Below are 22,086 nucleotides of genomic sequence, written 5' to 3' on the forward strand. Positions count from 1 at the left end.
GTAGTAGGAGGGTTAATGTTACAAGTAGTGGTGGTAGGAGGGTTCGTGTAAGTTGCACTATACATTACCTGTCCTTGTCCGCTTTTTCCTGGCTCGGTCATCCGTCCATACGAGTGCCTCACGTGATTACCGGTGTAACGCGGGCGTGTTTAACGTCACACATGTCCACGTGGGGCTCGTGTATGGATGGAACCTGGAGCCAGCGGCGGACATGGACAGGTAATGTATATAGCACTGAGGTAGAGGGGGGTGGGCACAGCGAACATTAGGGGGACAGCATCACGCCGGCAATGCGGCGTCACAATTTCAGAATGAAATTGATCAAGAATCGGTCTGCGGTGTGTGGGCAGCTGACAGATCCCGCTCTAATCAGATTGGATCAGAGAGAGATTTGTCTCTAGGTTGAATCTGTCCATCATCGCTAGATGAATTGCTACCAGAATCAGAATCCTCTATTTCGCCAAGTACAAACGAGGGTTTGTACCCGGTATAAGTTTTGGCTCATACAAGTTCTGGAAGGATGGGGGGGGGGGGGATAATGTCTGAAGGCCAAGAGCCGAGGTTGCCATACTACGGCGCCACCAGTCGCACTTGGCAATCATCTGTCAACCCTAAGGAGAGATGGGGGGGGGGGGGGGTGGCAGAGGGAGGCAAAGGTTCAGCAGTGATGACCCAGTTCTTCACAAAAGAAACCTGCGGTGAAGGGGCTGACGCTGTTGAGGATTCCGATTTGCTGACTTCTGATGGTGCTGGCCAAGGTGTTGCAGTTCAAAAGGTGCAGTAGTGTTCATTTCTGTACTCTACCATTAGTGACTTTGAACAAGTAAGCAGATCAGGTGCCTGATGGGATGATTAACTCCCCTCCTCCCACTGATTACAAATACACTAATCTCTTGCCGTTTTGTCTTCTAGGTAAGACCGAGAACATGCCTTTCCCCACGACGATCCCCATGTCAGGTAAAGAAAAATTTGGGTGGCTTCTTGAAAGGAAATTTTATTTTTGTTTAAAGTGAGAATTGACATTTTGGCAGTGCTGAAGTGTGTGGGTGTAGTTTGAAAACTCTTATCTGACAGTTTCTTTTAAAGGGAACCTGAAGCAAGAAGGCAATATGGAGGTTGCCATATTTATTTCCTTAACTACCTTATGAATTGGCAGTTGCAAGGTGGCTCCCCCAGGACCGCGTAACACTAATTGGTGTTAAGTCCTTGGGAAATGGTTTGCAGGGGATCGCTCGCGCATCCCCGCTTGAATGACAGAGCTCTGCTCAGTCAACAGGCTGCCGGCTGCAATACATATGTAAATACTTGCTCTATATGTAATGCACTGTCCACGTTTTGATTTTAGTGATTTGTCTACAGTAAAAAAAGAGAAAATCCTTCTTAGCATTTCCCATTTTAACTGTGGCTATTTTGAAGCCAATCCTGATGTACTTTCCTCCCTTACTCTCCTCTGCCTGATTGTGTACGCATTGCCCGCCCTCCACTATGGAAAGTGCATTGTCTAAGCATGAAAAATATTGGCCAAACCGAGAGGAACAGAGGTGTGGGAGGGGAAAAAAAGAAGGGAAAGAGGCTTCAGCCAATCAGGCTGCATTAGTTAAGTCTGCGGGGAAGGTAGAGAAGCAAAAAAACACAACCCAGCATGCCCTGCAACTTCCTTTGTGCGTACCAAATAAGAGTCAGGTAAACTGGGGAATGATCATCTATCAACAAGGAAAGTAATAGTGGTTTTTAACTTTTGATTGCCTGGTTAGCACCCTTATTACTTGTTTACCAGATAAAAATAATTGATTTTATGCCTGACAGTTACACTTTAATTACTCATCTGTCTGAGGGCTAGTTCACATTTGGAGCGCTAATCGTGATCGCGTAAAAAAATTACATTTTTACCACGATTTGCAATTTTGATTCCCATTCATTAGAACAAGAATCACAGCGAAGCTCTCACCAAAGCGCTGCATGCAGCACGTTTTGCGATTGATCAGTGAGGATGTATTCATAGGGATACATTAGCAGCAGCACTTTTCTGATCGCTGGCAATCAGCAAAGCGAAGCAAAAGCGCCCAGCGTGAACCGGCCCTAAGAGATGGTGACAGAGCCATCAGAATGCCAGTATTTATGTATGTTACATGTGGCACTGGACACCGCACTGTAAGTCCAAGGCTGGGGCATGAAGGGGAGCGGTGATTGGATGCCCAGTGACCATGTCCCAGACTGGGGTATAGGCTTAAAGTGGATCCGAGATAAACTTTTACTCATTGCATAGTTGTGTTCCTTTCATATAGTTTATAGGGCATTCCTCAAGCCAAATACTTTTTTTTAATACTCAAATTCCTTATAAAGTAAACAAGCCTCGCCCACACTTTTGTCCCTTGGCACGCTTAGAGCAGTGTAGCAAGGGCTTATGGGAGCTCAGTCTGGGCAGGAGGAGGAGTTGTTACTAGCCATAGATTTCAGAGGCAGAGGGGAGGAGGAGAGGGGACTGAGCTGAGGGCTGGAGATGCTATCAGCTTGCCTGTGTAATGTGACAAGCAGAACATGGCTGTTGTCATTGTATCACAGGAAGAAATAATCAAATACTGTTGATGTTGTTTGCAGCTAGAACTTTAGATGACAAGTTAGTTTTTCACCTCGGATCAGCTTTAATATAAGTGGTGTAAATATGTAGTGAAGATCAATAAAGGAAGAGTGTAAAAGAGCCCAGTGATGGGGTCCCAGTTAGGGAGGGGGGGCATATAATGAGTAGGGGAAAGACTGTTAGGGATTATGTTAGAGCAGAGTTCCCCAACCCTATCCTCAACGTTATACAATAAACTTGCCCATATATCAGGCGATGTAAGGGCAGATCAACCAAAAACCAAATCTCTCTCTCTGGTTGAATTTGATTGGAGAGAGATCTGTTGCTTGCCCATACACTATTTCAGCATGAAATCTTCTGGTAATTGGCCTAGAGACGGCACTTCGCCAGCCGCGTCCCCCCAAATGAAGACATAACACACACACCTCGCCAGCCACGGCCCCCCAAATAGACATAACACACACACCTCACCAGCCGCTTCCCCCCAAATGAAGACATAACACACACACCTCGCCAGCCACGTCCCCCCAAATGAAGACCTAACACACACCCCTCGCCAGCCACGTCCCCCCAAATGAAGACATAACACACACACCTCGCAAGCCACGTCCCCCCAAATGAAGACATAACACACACACCTCGCAAGCCACGTCCCCCCAAATGAAGACCTAACACACACACCTCGCCAGCCACGTCCCCCCCAAATGAAGACATAACACACACACCTCGCCAGCCACGTCCCCCCAAATGAAGACATAACACACACCCCTCGCCAGCCACGTCCCCCCAAATGAAGACATAACACACACACCTCGCAAGCCACGTCCCCCCAAATGAAGACATAACACACACACCTTGCAAGCCACGTCCCCCCAAATGAAGACCTAACACACACACCTCGCCAGCCACGTCCCCCCAAATGAAGACCTAACACACACCCCTCGCCAGCCACGTCCCCCCAAATGAAGACATAACACACACACTTCGCAAGCCACGTCCCCCCAAATGAAGTCATAACACACACACCTCGCCGGCCACGTCCCCCTAAATGGGGACTTCCACCACACTGCACCGTATGCTGTATGAAAGCACCCAAAGGCTTTCATTGGCATAGCGGTGAGGTGCAGTAAAATGACCCAGCGCACCAGTGTGAAAGGCCCCTGAGGCTTGACTGTGTAAAGCAGTTATTTTATTATTTTGGGTGACTGTATTACATGGATGAGTCTCTATAACCTTGTTTTGTTTTCCATCACAGGAAATAAACAAATCCTGATCCTCGGAAATGCTCTCATATCAAAAGCTGAAGAGCAAGCCAAGACGGCCTATTATGGACACGACCTGGGCTTTGGACAGGAAAAATACTCTGTTCATTGGGCATCCAGCAAGGACATAGGGTGGGATAGCTTGTTGCCGGAACTGAGGAGCAAAGTGGCAGTTATGGGAGTTCCAAGCATCCTGGTCATTCACGTAGGAGAGGATGACTTGGCATCGATGTCCAACAGCTTAGGATTGAAGCTTATTATAAGAAGAGTGTTTCGGGAAGTAAGAGCTCAATATAAAGACACAACAATTCTCTGGTCATGTATGCTCCCCAGACCAGAATGGTGCTCCACAGAACGGTGCGCCACACCATATGAAAAAAGTTGGAGGGATTACAACCAAGTCATCATGGGCTGCTTATTGCATCACAGATACAAAGTCATCCCTCACGTTAAGGTTGAGAAGATGTTTTCAGAGCGATGCAAGAATAAAACCAAAATTAAAGTCCAAGGATTTTCAGCTATAGAACTGGACACCTTCTGTATGGACATAAGGAATGCCATAAGAGGGGTGCTGCGTGAGGCAGAATAGGCTGAAAGATGTCGTTGATGTGTTGCCTTTATTCCTAAGTGTACCGGAGGTGACCTGACATGATGAGATAGACAAGTGTATGTACAGTGCCAACAATACAAATAACTAGGCCGTGTTCCTTTTATTCTGCCTGAAATAGTAACTTTAAAGTATGCAAGTGACAGTTTCTCGTCAGACTCTAGGGTAGCTCTAACTGATATGGTATTATAGCCATAAAACTTATTCCTGGTAGAGAACAGCTTCCTAATGCAGGGGTTTTATAAAAAAAAAAAGTCAATAGTTCATATAGTATAATTTTACTCTGGGACACTGAAAGACTCATTCAGCTGAGACAACCAGCTTTGTGAAGCTGGCCCCCTACAATCGGCACAAATAAGCATTCCACCATATTTGGTTAGTGCTACGTTTGTGCCCATTTGTGCTGCAAAAATATTTGTCTCTTTCCTTTTGAAGATAATAGCACTTATTTTTTCCCAGATAGTATTATTATTTTTACCCAGCGCCCATACAATGGCCTACAGACTTCTAACTGGTATGGTTGGATAGTGCTGTGTTTGTGCTAATGTGTTCTGCAAAAATCATCATTCTATCTTTTACAATTTTTGAGATATCAACGTTCTTATAAAGTTCAAAAGTTTACTCAGCCTTTGCGCTGAGTGAACTTTTGACCTTTATAAACATTTGAATAGCTCAAAAACTATTAGAGATAGAACGATTATTTTTCCAGCACAAATCGGCACAAACACAGCACTATCCAACCATAGCAATTTCATGCCCATAGGCTGTTGTATAGGACCTGGGTGATGTTATTGTCTGGTTAAAAAAAAAAATTGTTGCTATTATCAAACAAGTGTCGCAAATCGTAATTTTTGCAGCACAAATGGGCGCAAACGTAGCACTAACCAAACATGATTGAATGTTTGTGCTGATTGTGGGGGGCAGTTTCACGGAGGTGAGACAACCTACTTATTCAACTTTTAAATAGAAAATATAGCTGAAATATATTTTTAAAGAGAGTCTGAAGTGTTAAAAAATACCTCTTTTTATTTTAAATCCTTGCGGCTGTATGAAGTCTTTATCCCCCCCCCCCCCGACATCCCCCGGTACTTCCTGGAGGAGGCAGAGCTTTGTGCTGTAGCTCTGTCTCCAGTCCATTCAATCACCGCTGATCGCCTCCTCTCCTCGCCCCCATCTCTTTGAAAGAAGACTGAGAGGGGCGGGGAAAGGCGGTGATTGAATGGACTGGAGGCAGAGCTACAGCACAAAGCTCTGCCTCCCCCCGGGCAGCAAAATCTGTGACTTTGAAAGTTGTAGAATTTTGCCCGGAGATTTGGGGGGAAGGAGAGATAAAGACCTTGTACTGCCACAGGGATGCGACGAATCAGCTCATACTGCTGAAGAGGATTCTGAAATGAAAATAGGTATTTTTTTAACGCTTCAGAAGTCTCTTTGAGGGCCCTTTTCCACCAGCGCGTTTGCGCTGGCTGAATCGCAAAAACGCAAACTGCTAGCGATTTTACAATCGCTACGGTTTGCTTTTTAACATGGGAATCGCGGTAGGTCATTTCCACTACCGCGATTCGTTTTTGCCGGGAACGCGAACGCGCGGCGGAGCGATAATTGCCGCGATTTTGCCATGCAGTGCATAGCATAGCAAAATCGCGGCCGCGAACGTCTGGGAATCGATTGCTAGTGGAAAAGGGCCCTTAGAGCTGGAGGATAGATATATTTTCACCTCGGTTTCCTTTAGTATGTTTTTGATAGTACCTATGTACATAGTGAATGTGAACAGTTTTATATACTGTATTGGAATGATTTTGCAGTGTATGCTGTTGCTGCATAGGGTACAAAATATGACCAACTGAGGTGAACTCCACCTCTTTCCTTTCCCCTAACCCCCCATTTCTTCACAATTCTTAACTGAGTCCATAAGGGCTGCATTGTACATGTGTATATTTAAAGGACTATACATTACGTTTTTTCCTACGTTGCTGTCAGTTAACATAACCATTTAGAATCTGACAGATCTAACAGATTTTGGACTAATCCCTGCAAGTGAGAGCAACATAGGAAAAAATACATTTATAGTGAACTCTGGAACAAATGAACATTATATATATATATATATATATATATATATATATATATATATATATATATATATATATATATATATATATATATATATATATATATATATATATATATATATATATATATATATATATATATATATATATATATATATATATATATATATATATAGTGTGTGTGTGTATATGTATGTATGTATGTGTGTGTGTGTGTGTATGTGTGTATATATATATATATATATATATATATATATATATATATATATATATACATACATACATACATACATACATACATACATACATACATACATACATACATACATACATACATACATACATACATACATACATACATATACGCACGCACATTTTTATTACGATGGTGCTTTAAAAGACACCTGAGGTGAAAATGAACTAATGAAATTAACAATTGTATCTATCCTCCTCCTCCTCCTAAAAATGACTTTTTTTTTAAGATTTACCACAGTTTTATTTTATTTTAAATCTACTTTTAAGTTTACTGTTTTATTGTTTTTGCTCAATGATACATTCATTGAAATATGCCACAGATAAAATCTGTGAACTATTGTCCCTTTTTATCTCTTTCCTGCTTTCGGAAGCCATTTTCTGCTAGGAAAGTGTTTTATAGTTTTAATTTCTTATCAGTGAGGGTCACACTGTAGTCTGACCCAGTTCTGACTCAGACAGGAACTGCCACTTACATACCTGATGTTTAACTCTTTCAGGCAGAGAAAGTAAAAAGGAACACAGCATAGTTATTTGTGTGCTAGGCACTGTACATTACACGTCTATCTTATCATGTCACATGTCACCTCGGGTATCCTTTAAGGAGTTAACTGAAACCTGACTGGAGTCTCTGCTGTGGAGATGTCGCCTGAGAGAAGTGTACAAGAGGTGTCGGCGCGGGAGACTTGGGCGCAGGATACAGCCAGTATATGGCTGATCCTGCTGCTGCACAAGTTCCTGGCCGTATTAAATACTATTCCCCCTCCAGGCCACCATGGATGGTGTCCTATTCTTAGGTAAAAAGCGCCTTGGGTTCTCTTTAAAGAACCCCTTTAAGATGTCCTGCACCGTGTCTGCCCAGAATCTAGCATGTATACAGGTGTCCCATGAGCAATGTTTACGGCATGAATCCAATATCTCCGGTAGCTGATAAACCATCATTACATGGATAACTTAAGGTGGCCACTAATGATCCAATTTTTTTAATCCAATCTTACCAAATCTATGTAGTATAAGGGTAAATTGAGTGAATATACTGAATGGATACTTCAGGCAGTTTCCTTATATTACATAGAAATGGTAAGATTGGATGAAAAAGATTTTATCATTAGTGGCCACCATTAGGAATACCCTGGCAGCTCATGGGGACCCAAAACTACCTGGAAGGTATAAAGGACTCTAATAGAGGACTTTAAGGTCCCGGTCCGAGCCGTATCCCATAGAGCTATGTCAATCCATACCATACACTGATGAGGACCAGTAAGTCTGAAATGGGTTTGTCTGTATGTTGGATTGATGTGGCTCTGTATTACTACAGGCTCACTATACACCAGCAGCTTTGGATGGGTAGCCTGACTTTCAGGGGCATAAAGAGATGAATTGCATTTTTGGGCATGATGCATCATGGGAGCAGTCGCTCGCTTATAGCTGAGTTATCGAAAGTACCTTCCGTTTTAAGAACGCAAAAATTACATTTAAATGGATAACGAGACAAAGAAACCTCACCACTAGGGATGGTCAGTGAGATGCAAATAGTTTCTCGTGGCATTCAGATTGCAGGTAAGGGCCCTGGCACACCAGAGAGCAATTTGTGGGTCATTTTCATTTCTTTAAAAAAAGAAAAACTCTTCTATTGACTTGCAGAAAAATCATGGCAAAATAGCTACAATTGCTATTTTTTGAAAAATTACCACAATTTTAATGTAAGTCAGTGGAAGTGTTTTTGTTTTTTTTGATTGGTCCGATTTCAAGCTGCATATAATTATATTTACATAACATTTGAATGCAAGGAGAAAATATTTGCATCTCATTGATCATTCCTACTCGACACTTGCAGACAAGGCCGGAGTTATACTTTTTGTGCCCCTAGGCTGAGTATTTTGTGGCTCCCCTTTCATGTACAGCAGCCCCCCTCCAATTCCATGTGCAGCCCCCTCTTCCACGTGTATCATCCATGTACGGCAGCCCCTCCAATTCCACGTGCAGCCCCCTCCTCCATGTGTCACATCCATGTACAGCAGCCCCTCCTATTCCATGTGTATCATCCATGTACAGCAGCCCCTCCCATCCCATGTATAGCCCCCTCTTCCATGTGTATCATCCATGTACTGCAGCCCCTCCCATTCCATGTGCAGCCCCCTCTTCCATGTGTATCATCTATGTACTGCAGCCCCTCCCATCCCATGTATAGCCCCCTCTTCCATGTGTATCATCCATGTACAGCAGCCCCTCCCATTGCATGTGCCGCCCCCTCTTCCATGTGTATCATCCATGTGCAGCAGCCTCCTCCCATTCCATGTGAAGCCCCCTCCTCCATGTCTATCATTCATGTACAGCAGCCCCCTCCCATTCCATGTGCAGCCCCCTCTTCCATGTATATCATCCATGTGCAGCAGCCTCCTCCCATTCCATATGAAGCCCCCTCTTCCATGTGTATCATCCATGTACAGAAGCCCCCTCCCATTCCATGTGCCCGCCCCACTCTTCCATGTGTATCATCCATGTGCAGCAGCCCCTCCCATTCCATGTGCCCGCCCCACTCTTCCATGTGTATCATCCATGTGCAGCAGCCTCCTCCCATCCCCCTTTCATTTACAGCTCAAATGGACATCCGCTTCCCTTTTTCATATATTGCTCCCCATTTTCAGCCTCCTCTTTCACATGCAACAACCCCTCTTTCATCTTCAGGTGCCTCCTTGGGCTGCAGCCACCCAAAGCCTGGCCCTTTGTGGCCTTTCCAGAAATCTGGCCATGCTTGCGGCATGACAGTTCACGGGTCCACTCCATGTCATGTTGGCCTATAGCGCTTTCCAGCAGGTGTGAAAGTTTGGCACCAACATGTGCCTGCAGCTCCTCCCACTTGTATATAGAACTGCCTGAAGTGGGGTTTTAAAGTACAGATGGTCCTCTACTTACAAGCGACTCAAGTTACAACATATCACAGATAAAAAGTCATCTTCATGCACAAAATATACATTACGGTTCTGCATTACATCCTCATCCTTTTGCTAAGTGTTACAGTATTGTCTAAACTGTTATAAATAGAATGAACAGTCCTCTCAGGAGCTCAGAGGCAGATATAACCCTTTAGTGTTTGGAGCAGGTGTCAGACGTCTCATAGAATCATTGGCTCTGCAGTGCAGGTCATTTTCAAAGCTGGCTGAAAGCAAGATGGCCGTCCCCATGAAACAGAGACCGCATCTCTGGCCTACTAGGTGAGATGACACAATATAATTTAGGCATATAGAACATGGCAGAGTTTTGTTAAGGCTTATTATTGAGCCACATTTGTACAGTTTTTATTATTTGTTTTCAATCTGAGAATTACAATACATTTTTCTGGTTGATTGTAATGATGGCTACTAATGATACAATTTGCTAAACGATCATTTACAACCAATTCTTCATGTGCATGATCAGGAACGATCGTTTGGAACTACTAATGAACAACATTCCTAACCAATCAGATTTATAAAATCTATACAATTTTCAGATCAGTTTCGTTAATCTAAGGATTGGTTGGAGAGTTTTGTCCATTAGTGGTGCCAAACGACATTTCCGATCGTTCATACGAAGTATCATATCTTTAGATTGTAAGCTCACAAGGGCAGGGCTCACTCATACTTTTGTGTCCAGGAATTTGTTACACATTGATTCATATTAATTTTGTGACTGTAACGATTCTGTATTTTGTACCAACTCTGTATTTCATATATTGATGTACACCATTGTCTGCATTATGCTTTTACCCCATGTTTGTTACTTTGTACAGCGCCACGGAATGTGTTGGTGGCACTTTATAAATCAATAATAAACGTTATGTTCTTTTTATTGTATGGTGCGTGGCCATCTTAAGTATACTTTTTCTATGTTGGGCTTGTGTCATTTGAGTCCCAAAGTGTGATTGAATGTGGCGTGCAGAGTGCTTTCCCCACAGGCAGAGCTGTCACATCAGATGTACCGTATATACTGGCGTATAGGAAGACCCCCCAACTTTTCTAGTTAAAATGTAGAGGTTGGGGTATACCCGCTGTATAAGACTACCCCAGTAGGAGCGTCAGGGGAGCGGCTGCTCACAAGAAGCTATTACATCAAGTTATTTTTAGGTATTATACAGCTCTGCCTGACACTCGACGTATAAGACGACCCACGACTTTTCAGAAGATTTTTAAGGGTTAAAAAGTTGGTCTAGTACTCGGTCTCTTCTCCACCTCTTCCCACCATGGGAAAGGCAAGTGGTTGGCTGTTCTGTCAATGAAATGAAAGCTACTTCCCTTACCTTTCTCTAGGACCCGTTACCAAAATGGATGAACTGTGGAGTCCATGTAGGAAGACAAAACCTAAAAGGTTCTTTTCCATTAGCCGGGCGCATCCACTAGGTGGCGTTAAAACTCCACCAGAGTAACATCTTTCCCTACTATCCATGGCGGCCTGAAGGGGGAATAGTAATTAACGCCACCTAGTGGTTGCGCCCGGCTGACGGAATAGTACCACCTAAAAATATAGTGCCCTCTGCACACGATTACAGGAAAGAAGATGGATATCGACCAATCCTGAGCTGTCCAAAACTAGTTTACCAACACTTCAAAATGAGGTGAACAACATAAATTCTATTCCTTTGCATGTTGAAATTTCTGTTCTTGTTGATACACGCAAAGAATCGGAATTTTTTTTATCTGGCCAAATAAGTTTGCACTTACAAGGAATTTGACTTGGCATTTATTTAATGGACACAGACAAAACAATACAAGGACAGACAATATAGACATTGAGTCAAGGACAGTACATAAGTTAAATTGGGAGCTAACAGGGTGAGAGGTGTTCATTTTCAGTTTTGTACTGTGATGCTTTCCAGTCCTAGCAGCTCTAGCGTGGTTCTGCATTAAAGGAAACATCAGGCTAAAAACGTAAAATCGGCTTTACTCACCTGGGGCTTTCTCCAGCCCCTTGCAGCCGACTGTCCCACGCTGATCGCTCCGCTCTCCGTCGCCGTCCTGGGCTCCCCGCACGCTGTTCAGGCCGACCTTGAGGTCGTCCTTACAGCACCTGCATGAAGCGCCGCTGTCAATCACGTTGTCCACGTCGTACTGCACAATACAGCCTGGATGATTTCAGCCCGACTCCGTGAGCCGCACGCTGAAGCAAAGGAGACATTTTGAACCGGAGGGGACCCCGGGCCACCAGCTGGGAGCGGAGCTGTGGCAAGGGCACAGGATGGCTGCCAGGGGCTGGAGGAAGCCCCAGGTAAGTCGATTTTTAATCTTCCTGGACCTTCCCTTTAACCATTTTTTTATAGAATATGAAAAATAACGTATAATCTTTTCTTTCACCGATGGTTAGTGGTCCACTGGAACCATTTATTCACAAACACCTGCACTTTTCAGCCAGGAAGCTGAGCATGGGACATACTTGGACATTCCAACACGACAATGATCCACAACATAAGGCCAAGTCGACCTGTCATCATTGGCTACAGCAAAATAAAGTGAAGGTTTCAGAGTGGCCATCTCAGTCTCCTAATCTCAATATTGAGCCACTCTGGGGAGACCTCAAACGTTTAGTTCAGGCAAGACAGCCTCATCCACAAGCACTACAAAATACTTCAAGCTGTCATTGATGTTAAAGGGGGCAATGTACGGTATCAAAAACGGGTGTGTAAACCTTTGATCATGGTCATTTGGGTAGTTTGTGTAGTGATTATGATTTAAAAAGCGTAAATACAGTTGTTTGACAATAAATGGCTTCAGCCAACCACTAACCATGAGTGAAAGAAAACGAGATAAACAGAGGAACACCAAGAGCCCCAATAGTGTAGTATGTATTGACAAAGGGGGTAATGACAAAGAGTAATAGTTGTTATACTCACAAACATGGGTCACCAATAGGCAACCACTGTAAAGGCAGGTGGGGAGATTATCCTGACCCCACTCAAGAACAAGAAGTCGCTCTCTGTAGATAGTAGAAAGGGTCGCAACCCTCCACCAAGGGTGGATACAATATTATATAAGAGAGAATAGAGGCGCCAAAAGGATAAAAAGGGGTTTTAAAGGAGCTTAAAAGCCAAAACTTGGTAATTAGAGGAGGCAGTGGTGGACTTACCCCCTCCAGGCAGGCAGAGGCAGAGGCGCTGAGTGCCGTTTGTTTTGCTAGATGCTGTAACTCCTTTTTCTATTGCCTGAGGAAGCGGGGCTGACCCGTGAAACGCGTTGCTTTGTTTTATCTGGAGTTCGTTAATAAATAGACTGAATGTACAGTCGTGTTGTGTCTGCTTGGAGGGGGTAAGTCCACCACTGCCTCCTCTAATTTCCAAGTTTTTGCTTTTAAGCTCCTTTAAAACCCCTTTTATCCTTTTGGCGCCTCTGTTCTCTCTTATATGAGTGAAAGAAAAGATTGTGTTATCATTAATATTCAATGAAAAATGGTTAAGAAAAAATAAATTCTGCTGGGGTGTGTACACTTATAAACACAACAGTACACGGATTAAAATCTATCTTGCTACAGGTAAAAGTCCATTCATTTCAGTAATTTAAATTAAAAGGTTAAACTAATATGTGAAATAGCAACCCTTTGCGTTGGATTAATTAGCTGATTAGAGTCTGACACTTTAAGCCTAGAATATTGAACATTTTCACAATTTTCTAATGGGCTGAGATTTAGATTTTTTTTTTTTATAAGCTGTAAGCCATAATCATCAAAAATTATAACAAAGGCTTAAAATATCTCACTTTGCATGTAATGAGGCTATTTCATGTAATAGTTTCACCTGTTAACCATTTCAGCCCGTGGGTATTTTTCACCTTATGGACAAGAGGAATTTTCACATTTCAATGCTCCTCCCTTTAATTCCCCAATAACTATATCACTACTTATCACAACGAAATGTTCTATACCTTGTTTTTTTGCCACCAGTTAGGCTTTCTTTGGGTGGTACATTATGCTAAGAATTATTCTAAATGCATTTTAACCTCCTTGCCGGTTATCCCGAACACAGTTCGGGGTAACCTGCGCAGGAGGATTTCTCAGGCCCCGCTGGGCTGATTTGCATAATTTTTTTTTGTTACAAGCAGCTAGCACTTTGCTAGCTGCTTGTAACTTGCGATCGCCGCCGATTCGCCGCTACCCGCCGCGCCGAGCCGCCTCCCCCCCCCCCCGCCCCAGACCCCTGCGCAGCCTGGCCAATCAGTGCCAGGCAGCGCTAAGGGGCGGATCGGGGTTCCCTCTGACGTCACGACGTCCATGACGTCGGTGACGTCATCCCGCCCGGTCGCCATGGCGACCGGGGAAGCCCTGCAAGAAATCCTGTTCTCAACGGGATTTCTTGCATACTCTGATCGCCGAAGGCGATCGGAGTAGGTAGGGGGATACCGCCGCTCAGCGGCTATCATGTAGCGAGCCCTTGGCTCGCTACATGATTTAAAAAAAAAAAAAAAAGTGCGGCGCTGCCTCCTTGCCGGATTTTTTAGACCGGCAAGGAGGTTAATGGGAATAAGAAAAAAATTGAAGAAATTCATTATTTCTCAGTTTTTGGCCATTAACCTCCCCAGCGTTCAATTTCCCCAGTATTTCTGTGCAAACAGTGATAAAAATTTATTTTTAAACTTTTTTTTTTTCTGTAACTTGCCAAAATGTGTAAAGCAAGGGTCTAGTGTACAGTGCAGGAGAGTATTGATGTGTATGCATGTTTATACTGTTCACAGCATGTTTTTTTTGAACGGACATTTCTGTCCATACCGCTAGGGAGTAGGGCTGCACGATTTTAGGGAAAAATCGAAATTGCGATTTTTCTCTCAGAAATTGCAATTTTGATTTTTCCCCGATTTTTTTTTTCAAATGCTGGGGGGGGTCCGCACTGCCCGGTCCGCTGTCTGTAATACTTTGCTTCTGGCCCCGCTGTGCGCGGATTGGCCAGAAGCAGTGAATATGTATGAGTGTTAATGAGCGGGGGGGCGGATCCACTCAGCGAGCGGCCGGGCACATATAGCATTACCAATTACTGGCTAGCGATGGAATGACGGCAGCGGTAGGCGGAGCTGTATGCTCTGTACAGCTCCGCCTACCACTGCTGTCATCCCATCGCTAGCCAGTAATTGGTAATGCTATATGTGCCCGGCCGCTCGCTAGAGTGGATCCGCCCCCCGCTCATTAACACTCATACATATTCACTGCTTCTGGCCAATCCGCGCACAGCGGGGCCAGAAGCAAAGTATTACAGACAGCGAACCGGGCAGTGCGGACCAGATTGGTCAGAAGCAGTGAATATGTATGAGCGTTAATGAGCGGGGGGCGGATCCACTCGAGCGAGCGGCCGGGCACATACAGCATTACCAATCACTGGCTAGCGATGGAATGACGGCAGTGGTAGGCGGAGCTGTACAGAGCATACAGCTCCGCCTACCGCTGCCGTCATTCCATCGCTAGCCAGTGATTGGTAATGCTGTATGTGCCCGGCCGCTCGCTGGAGTGGATCCGCCCCCCCCGCTCATTAACACTCATACATATTCACTGCTTCTGGCCAATCCGCGCACAGCGGGGCCAGAAGCAAAGTATTAAACAGCGGACCGAAAAACCGATGGTACTGACGATCAGCAGATCGTCTTGCCACGAACCGCGGTTTCGGTTTTAAACCGAAAAACCGTGCAGCCCTACTAGGGAGGTTAAAGAGGAGCTGTTAGGTATAGGGTCTCAGAGAAAAAAACACATATATCAGTAGCTAAATATTGTCTGTACTTACATTACATATGCATTTCACTGTCCACGTTTGGATTTCACAGATTTTTATATAGTATTTTTTTTTTATATATATTCTTTTTTTATAAAGAAGGTATGAACAAATCACCATAAAAATTGTACATACATAAAGACAGAATCCACATGCTTGCTATGGAAGTAAAAACATGACATATAACCATAGTCAAATTTCGTACATTTTTGCAACATATACAATAACTAGGTCAATAATATTGTACCATTTGTACCATTACACTTAACAGTTGTCTAGTTGTTCTTAAGTGGAGCGAAATAGTCTCTTCTAGTTTGAAACAGTGTTCACACCAAAGTTTTCATTTTAAAATCCCCCTCCCAACCCCCCCCCCCCCCCCTCCTTTTCCTCTGGACGCAACTTCGGGAGCTATGGATCCTTAATTGATGATGCTAAGCTTGGCGAGTGCCAAAAAGCACAATACCGACTTGTCAAAGGGCATCTATCTGCATTAACTCCATTTTCCCCCCTACTATATGTCATCTAGATGGAGCATTGGGCCTGAAAAACCTTAATGAAGTCTTCGGAGTGTCTGAAATATGTCCAATAAGACCATGTTTTTCTATATATCTCATACTTATCAAATGCGGTATAAGAGAGCTCTTCCATATATTGTATCTCATCAATTTCCTTTACCAATTCCTCCACACCCGGTACCACTGACTGTTTCCACCGTCGTGTAATTAGTCGTTTTGCTGCGTTTAGAATGTGGCGTACTACAGATCGTTTATATTGTTTCATGGTCCAACTATTGAGATGCAGAAGATAGAACTCTGGAGTGAATGGGGCATTTCTGTCTGTGATAGCTTTTATTAATCTTTCTACAGCTCTCCAGTAGTCTTTCAGCAGTGGGCAGGCCCATAGGATATGGTGCAACGTGCCTATATTAAGGCCACATCTCCAACAAGTATCAGAGGTGTCTGGGTAAATCTTATTAAGTTTAAAGGGGGTGAGATACCATTGAGATAATCTCTTATAGTTCATCTCCTGCATACCAATGGTTCTTGAAGATTTATGGGCAAAGATACACATTCTAGTTTTTTGATGTGGGGAGAAAGAAGTCCCTAATTCAGTTTCCCAGCTGTGGAGGAAGGGCAATTCCGGGATACTTAGGAAGGCTATCATCTCATAGATTCTGGATAGGGTTTTACCATTAGGACCTTCTGCTGCACACAGGTCTTCAAAATCAGATTGCTGTCTCAGTTTTGTGGGGTTAAAATTTTGCTTCATTAGATAGTGTCTATATTGAAGATATTCCCACCACTTTGTACTTGTAAACTGTGTTTTTTGTCTGATCTCAGTTAGCGTTGCCCATTGTCCAGAAGAACATAATTCGGAGAATCTCAATTTTTTTAGTAGTATCCTCTCTAGCCTGTCTAATACGCCCTAGGCCGTCTTGCCCTATATTAGGGTTATCTGTGAGTGGAAGCAGTGGCGATGGGGTAGGTGCAAGAAGGTAGTTAAGATTTGCTTTATAGTAAGTGTTTAGAGTGGCATGTGGCAAGGGTGGTAGTTTCCAATGTAAGCTTGGTTTTTGGTGTAACCATACTAGGTCCGTAAGTGGGTAGGGGGAAAGGTTCTTTTCTAGATTAACCCATTGTTTATATGAGCCATGCCTGTTCCAATCTATGATCCTAGTAAGAATGGAAGCGAAGTAATATCTCTCAATGCTCGGGAGGGCTAAACCGCCTTCACTTTTTAGGCAATATAAGATTTCTTTTCGCAGACGGGGGGGTGGGGGGGGCTTCCCCTTCCAGACATACCTATTAAAAGTCTGTTGAGCCTTACGCAGGAAAGAGAGAGGGACCCTAACAGGCAAAGTCTGGAAGAGGTATAGCAATCTCGGCATAATATTCATCTTCAACACTGCAATTTTCCCCAACCAGGAGAGTTGAGGCAGATCCCAGCGCTCCAGGTCTGTTGATAACGTTACGAGGATCTGTGGGAAATTTAGCTGGAAAACAGCCCTGAGGGAGCTTGTGATATTCGTCCCTAAATATCTCAGAGCGGTGGGATTCCATTTGAAGGGAAAACATTTTTTATTAATGTAACCTGGTCTTCTGGCATACCAACATTCAGTGCCTCAGACTTATCAAAATTAATTTTGAAGAATGACAGCTTTCCAAAGCGCTCAAACTCACACATTAGATTGGGTAGAGAGGTAATAGGTTTGGTAAGGAAGAACAGTAAGTCGTCCGCGTATGCAGCAATTTTATGTTCTGTGGTCCCTACCTCCAGACCTGAGATTGATATGTTCTTTCTGACATGGCACAGAAATGGTTCCAGGGCAAGAGCGAAAATAAGCGGGGATAGGGGGCAGCCTTGCCTGGTGTCATTATTGATTTGTAGTGGCTCTGAGAGGGTGCCATTGACTTTTATTCTTGCCAGGGGTGTAGAATATAGTGAATTTATACAGCGTAGCATTCTATCGCCAAGGTTTATGTGCTTCAAGACAGCTCTTAGCCAGCCCCAGCCCACGCGGCCGAAGGCCTTCTCAGCATCTGTAGATAATAACATACAGGGTTTTCCCTCCGACCGCGAGAGCTGAAGCAAATCCAACGCCCTGATAGTATTATCCCTGGCCTCCCTATTTGGGATAAAGCCCACCTGATCCCAATTCACTAGGTTGCCCATGTGTTCTGCTAACCTGTTTGCCAGTACCTTTGCAAAGATTTTCAAGTATAGATTTAGTAGGGAAATTGGTCTATAGCTACCACATGATGTTGGATCTTTATTTGGTTTAGCAATGACTGTTATATGAGATTCTAAGGTTTGCTGAGGAAACTGAACTGCTTCCTCCTCTGCCGCTAGGGCGTTGAAGGTCCTACACATGTGGGAGATCAGGATTCCTCCAAATTTTTTATAGTATTCTGCCGTAAGGCCATCAGGCCCTGGGGCCTTCCCTGTTTTCATTCCAGCAATCACCCCCAGAATCTCTTCCTCTGAGAAAGGTTCGTCAAGAGCATGTTTCACCTCGGGGTTTAATTTTATCATGTCAGCTTGGCTCAAATAAGTGTTGATTTCCTCAGGAGAGGGGGATTTAAGTTTTTCGCTTTGGGGCTTCGTTAGGTTATATAGATTATAATAAAAATCTTTGAAGGTGCCCGCAATATCCTCGCTTTTATAATGTTTAGTGCCTTTTTTGTGAATGATTTGAGCTATGTATGTCCGCTGTTGCTGTTTTTTGAGCGCCTTGGCAAGTAACTTTCCAGACTTGTTGCCATGCATATAAAAGAGGTGTTGGCATCTCCTGGCAGCTTGTTTAGCATTATCTTTCAGAATGCTGTTGAGCCTATTTCTTGCTGTCTGGAGTTGTATCAGGCTATCTCCCCCAGGGCTGCTTTTAATGTTTGTGCTCAAGACTGCGTTTCTCCTCCAATAACTGCCTAATCAGCCTCTCTCTCTCCCTTTTGCGCTTTGCCCCCACTCCTATAAGGAAACCTCGTAGGACACATTTGTGCTCCTCCCAGACGATGGAGGGAGAGACACCCTGGACATCATTAAGAAGAAAGTAGTTGCGAATTTGTTCTTTCACCGCTTCTCTCACAGAATCATCCTGCAACATGGCAACATTTAGCCTCCAGGCGAAGGGCTTCTCTCTCTTAGATTTGCAGTTAAGAACTGCGCTTACTGGGGCATGATCCGAATAGGATATGATGCCAATATCTGCGGTCACATGTTCAGACAGGAGGTTGTGAGAGAGAAGTATGTGATCAATCCTTGTGTAAACATTGTGGACGCTTGAATAGTAAGTGTAGTCCTTTGTGTCCGGGTGTGTCACCCTCCAGACATCCACAAGCTGCCTTTCATGTAATGCTCTTTTAATTCTATTTAATTTCGCATGTGCAATTGAGGACTTGCCATGCGATGTGTCTATTTGCGGATTTAATGCGACATTTAAGTCCCCCCCAATGATGACACTGCCCTCCATGAAGCTTTCTAATTCTGATAGAAACTTCAAAATAAATTTATCTTGCTCCTCATTAGGGGCATATACGGAGCCCAGAGTGTATTTTTGATCTTTTATGAGGCCCTTTACCAAGATGTATCTGCCTTGGTTATCTCTTTTGACGTCTATCTCAGTAAAGGGGAGTGAGTCTGCAATGAGTATTGCTGTACCTTTAGTTTTAGACAATAGCGAAGAGCTGAAGTATGAAATAGGAAAGTGCTTATCTTTTAATTTAGGGTGATTGCCGTGCGTTTCCTGTATCATAACTAATTGTGCCTTCTGCTTCCACATATCAGTTAGTAAAATTCTTCTCTTTTCAGGTATATTTAAGCCCTTTGAGTTAATAGATACAACTTTCATGTGAGCCATCTCATCATATTTCTATTTTGCCAATCACCCAAAGTCCCGTCCAGAGGAAACCATAACATTTTAACCCAGTAGAAACAAACAAACATATAGATAGGATCTTTCAAGCAGACCCTAATCTTCAACATGAAGAAAACTAAAGCGTAAGCTTTCGCTAAGAACGTGACCCTGTTCGACAGGGTATACCTATGTGGGGTGTGAGATACTGGGAGCTCCCCCCCACTCGCCATTTCAGTATAACTGCGTAAGAAACAAACATACAAGTATTTCCTATTATGCTGCGTCTTTCTGGTCCCCCTGCAAGCACCACCTACCCACCTCATCTTAGCATATTAACCCCCTTATTCCCTAGATAGCGTGTGACCGGCATTTCTATTTACTGGTAAACGAACACTCTCCTTCCCTTAATGTGTGATTAATAAAACAGGATAAGCACTGTGTAGTATCTGTCTTCCGTGTCAACCCCTTGTACGTTCTAGTCAACTAGTGTGCCTAAGCTGTCTTTTATATAGTATTTGCAGAGAATGATGCTCCTGACAGCTCATGGCAGGTTCCATGTTTGTCTGTCTCCTATGAAGCCAATTGTGATGTCATATCCTCCCTGCTTCCTGATGATTCCACTCACAAAAAAGATCCTAATGGACAACACTACTGTGCAGTGAATATTAATTAGCCATGTGGCTAGGAACAATAGCGGACTCATGCAGTATACTCTAACGGAACATATGCCCTGTGATTTTTCAGTGCTGGCTGCTGTTACAAGCTGCTGTAACATGAGCCTGTAACTTCTCACTGAGAAAGCAGCCTTAGGGTGTGATAGGGAAATGAAGGGGATGACCCAAGGTAGTGCACTGGGGAGAAGCAGCCCCAGAATGCTTTGCAGTATCTGTTATGCGTCCTGCCGGCCTCCTTCAGAGCTTGGGAATAACCAGCCTTGCTGTTCAGAATCAGAATCAGAATCAGATTTTATTTCGCCAAGTGCAGCAGTTGCCACACTCAGAATTGTTTGTGGTACACATCAGCATAGAGCATAGTACATCAAAGCATGCAATGACGAGCAGACAAAGACATTAAACGAGGTAGTGCAAAAAAACATGTGCAGTACAGAAGAATTAAGGTATGTTAGAGCAAAAAACTACCTGCGGTAATCCACAGGATAAGTACATTTTATTTAGGCCTGGGTCACAGATGTGCTATTTGGTTATACTGTGTGGGAGATTTGAGTTCAGAAGGCACACTGCTTGGGGGAAAAAGGAGTTCCTGTGCCTGGAGGTTTTGGTGGAAATAGCCCTGTAACGGTATTCTGAGCGCATGCGGTTGAAGAAGCGGCTGCCGGGATGGAGCCGGTCATTCGTGATCCTGACTGCCCTTGTTCTCAGTCTGGATGCGTGGAGGAGGTCCAGAGGTGGCAGGGGGGAACCAATGATTTTTTCCGCTGTATTTATTACTCTTTGCAGTCTGTACCGGTCGCTAGACGTGGCTCCACCATACCACACGATGATAGAGGAGCACAGGATTGACTCTATGGTGGCAGTGTAGAAGCTAGACAGCAGCTCCTGCGGCATACCAAACTTCCTGAGTTGTCTTAGGAAGAACAGCCGTTGCTGCGCCTTCTTTTGGCATTTAGTGGTGTTTACACTCCATCTCAAGTCGTTGGTGATAGTAGTGCCCAGAAACCGAACGCTAGATACTCTGGTGACTTCCGTGCCTTCAATGAGTACCGGGCTGAGTGGGGGGGGGGCATTTCCTGAAGTCGATAACTAACTCGACCGTCTTAGCAGCGTTTAGGACAAGCATGTTTTCCTTACACCAGTTGCAGATCCGCTCGATCTCGCTGCGGTAGGTGCGTTCGTTCTCCTCACTGATGAGACCAAGGATGGTGGTGTCGTCCGCAAATTTAATTACCTTAACGCAGTCGGCAATGGAGGTGCATCTGTTTGTATACAGGGAAAACAGGATCGGAGACAGTACACAGCCTTGGGGGGCGCCAGTATTTGTGGTCCTCAATTGGGAGAGGCAGCTGCCAAGTTTAACCTGTTGTGTCCTGTTTGTGAGGAAGTCCTTGATCCAGTTGCAGAGATTTACGTCAAGCCCTATTTGCGCTAAGTTGTTATACAGGATGTTCGGGCAGATCGTATTGAAAGCAGAGCTAAAATCCAGGAAAAGGATCCTGGCGTAGGTGTTGGGTCTGTCCAGATGTTCCATAATGTATGCCAGACTGATGTTGATGGCATCCTCTATG

General features: G+C 44.1%; 1 protein-coding gene across 7 annotated transcripts in view; it reads left to right on the plus strand.

Moving 5' to 3' along the window:
- Positions 1 to 4,998, plus strand: part of LOC137524250 (nuclear factor 7, ovary-like) — an 82,834-nt gene extending 77,836 nt beyond the window's left edge. For all 7 annotated transcript variants that reach the window (XM_068243888.1, XM_068243890.1, XM_068243892.1 and 4 more), the window contains 2 exons: positions 913 to 957; positions 3,834 to 4,998. In XM_068243888.1, coding sequence (XP_068099989.1) covers positions 913 to 957; positions 3,834 to 4,429 — 641 coding nt within the window. In that variant the 3' untranslated portion in view covers positions 4,430 to 4,998. The remainder of the gene's footprint in view (positions 1 to 912; positions 958 to 3,833) is intronic.
- The last annotated feature ends 17,088 nt before the right edge of the window (positions 4,999 to 22,086 follow it).

Source organism: Hyperolius riggenbachi, chromosome 7 (genome assembly GCF_040937935.1).
Source record: "Hyperolius riggenbachi isolate aHypRig1 chromosome 7, aHypRig1.pri, whole genome shotgun sequence".
NCBI classification, from domain to species: Eukaryota; Metazoa; Chordata; class Amphibia; order Anura; family Hyperoliidae; genus Hyperolius; species Hyperolius riggenbachi.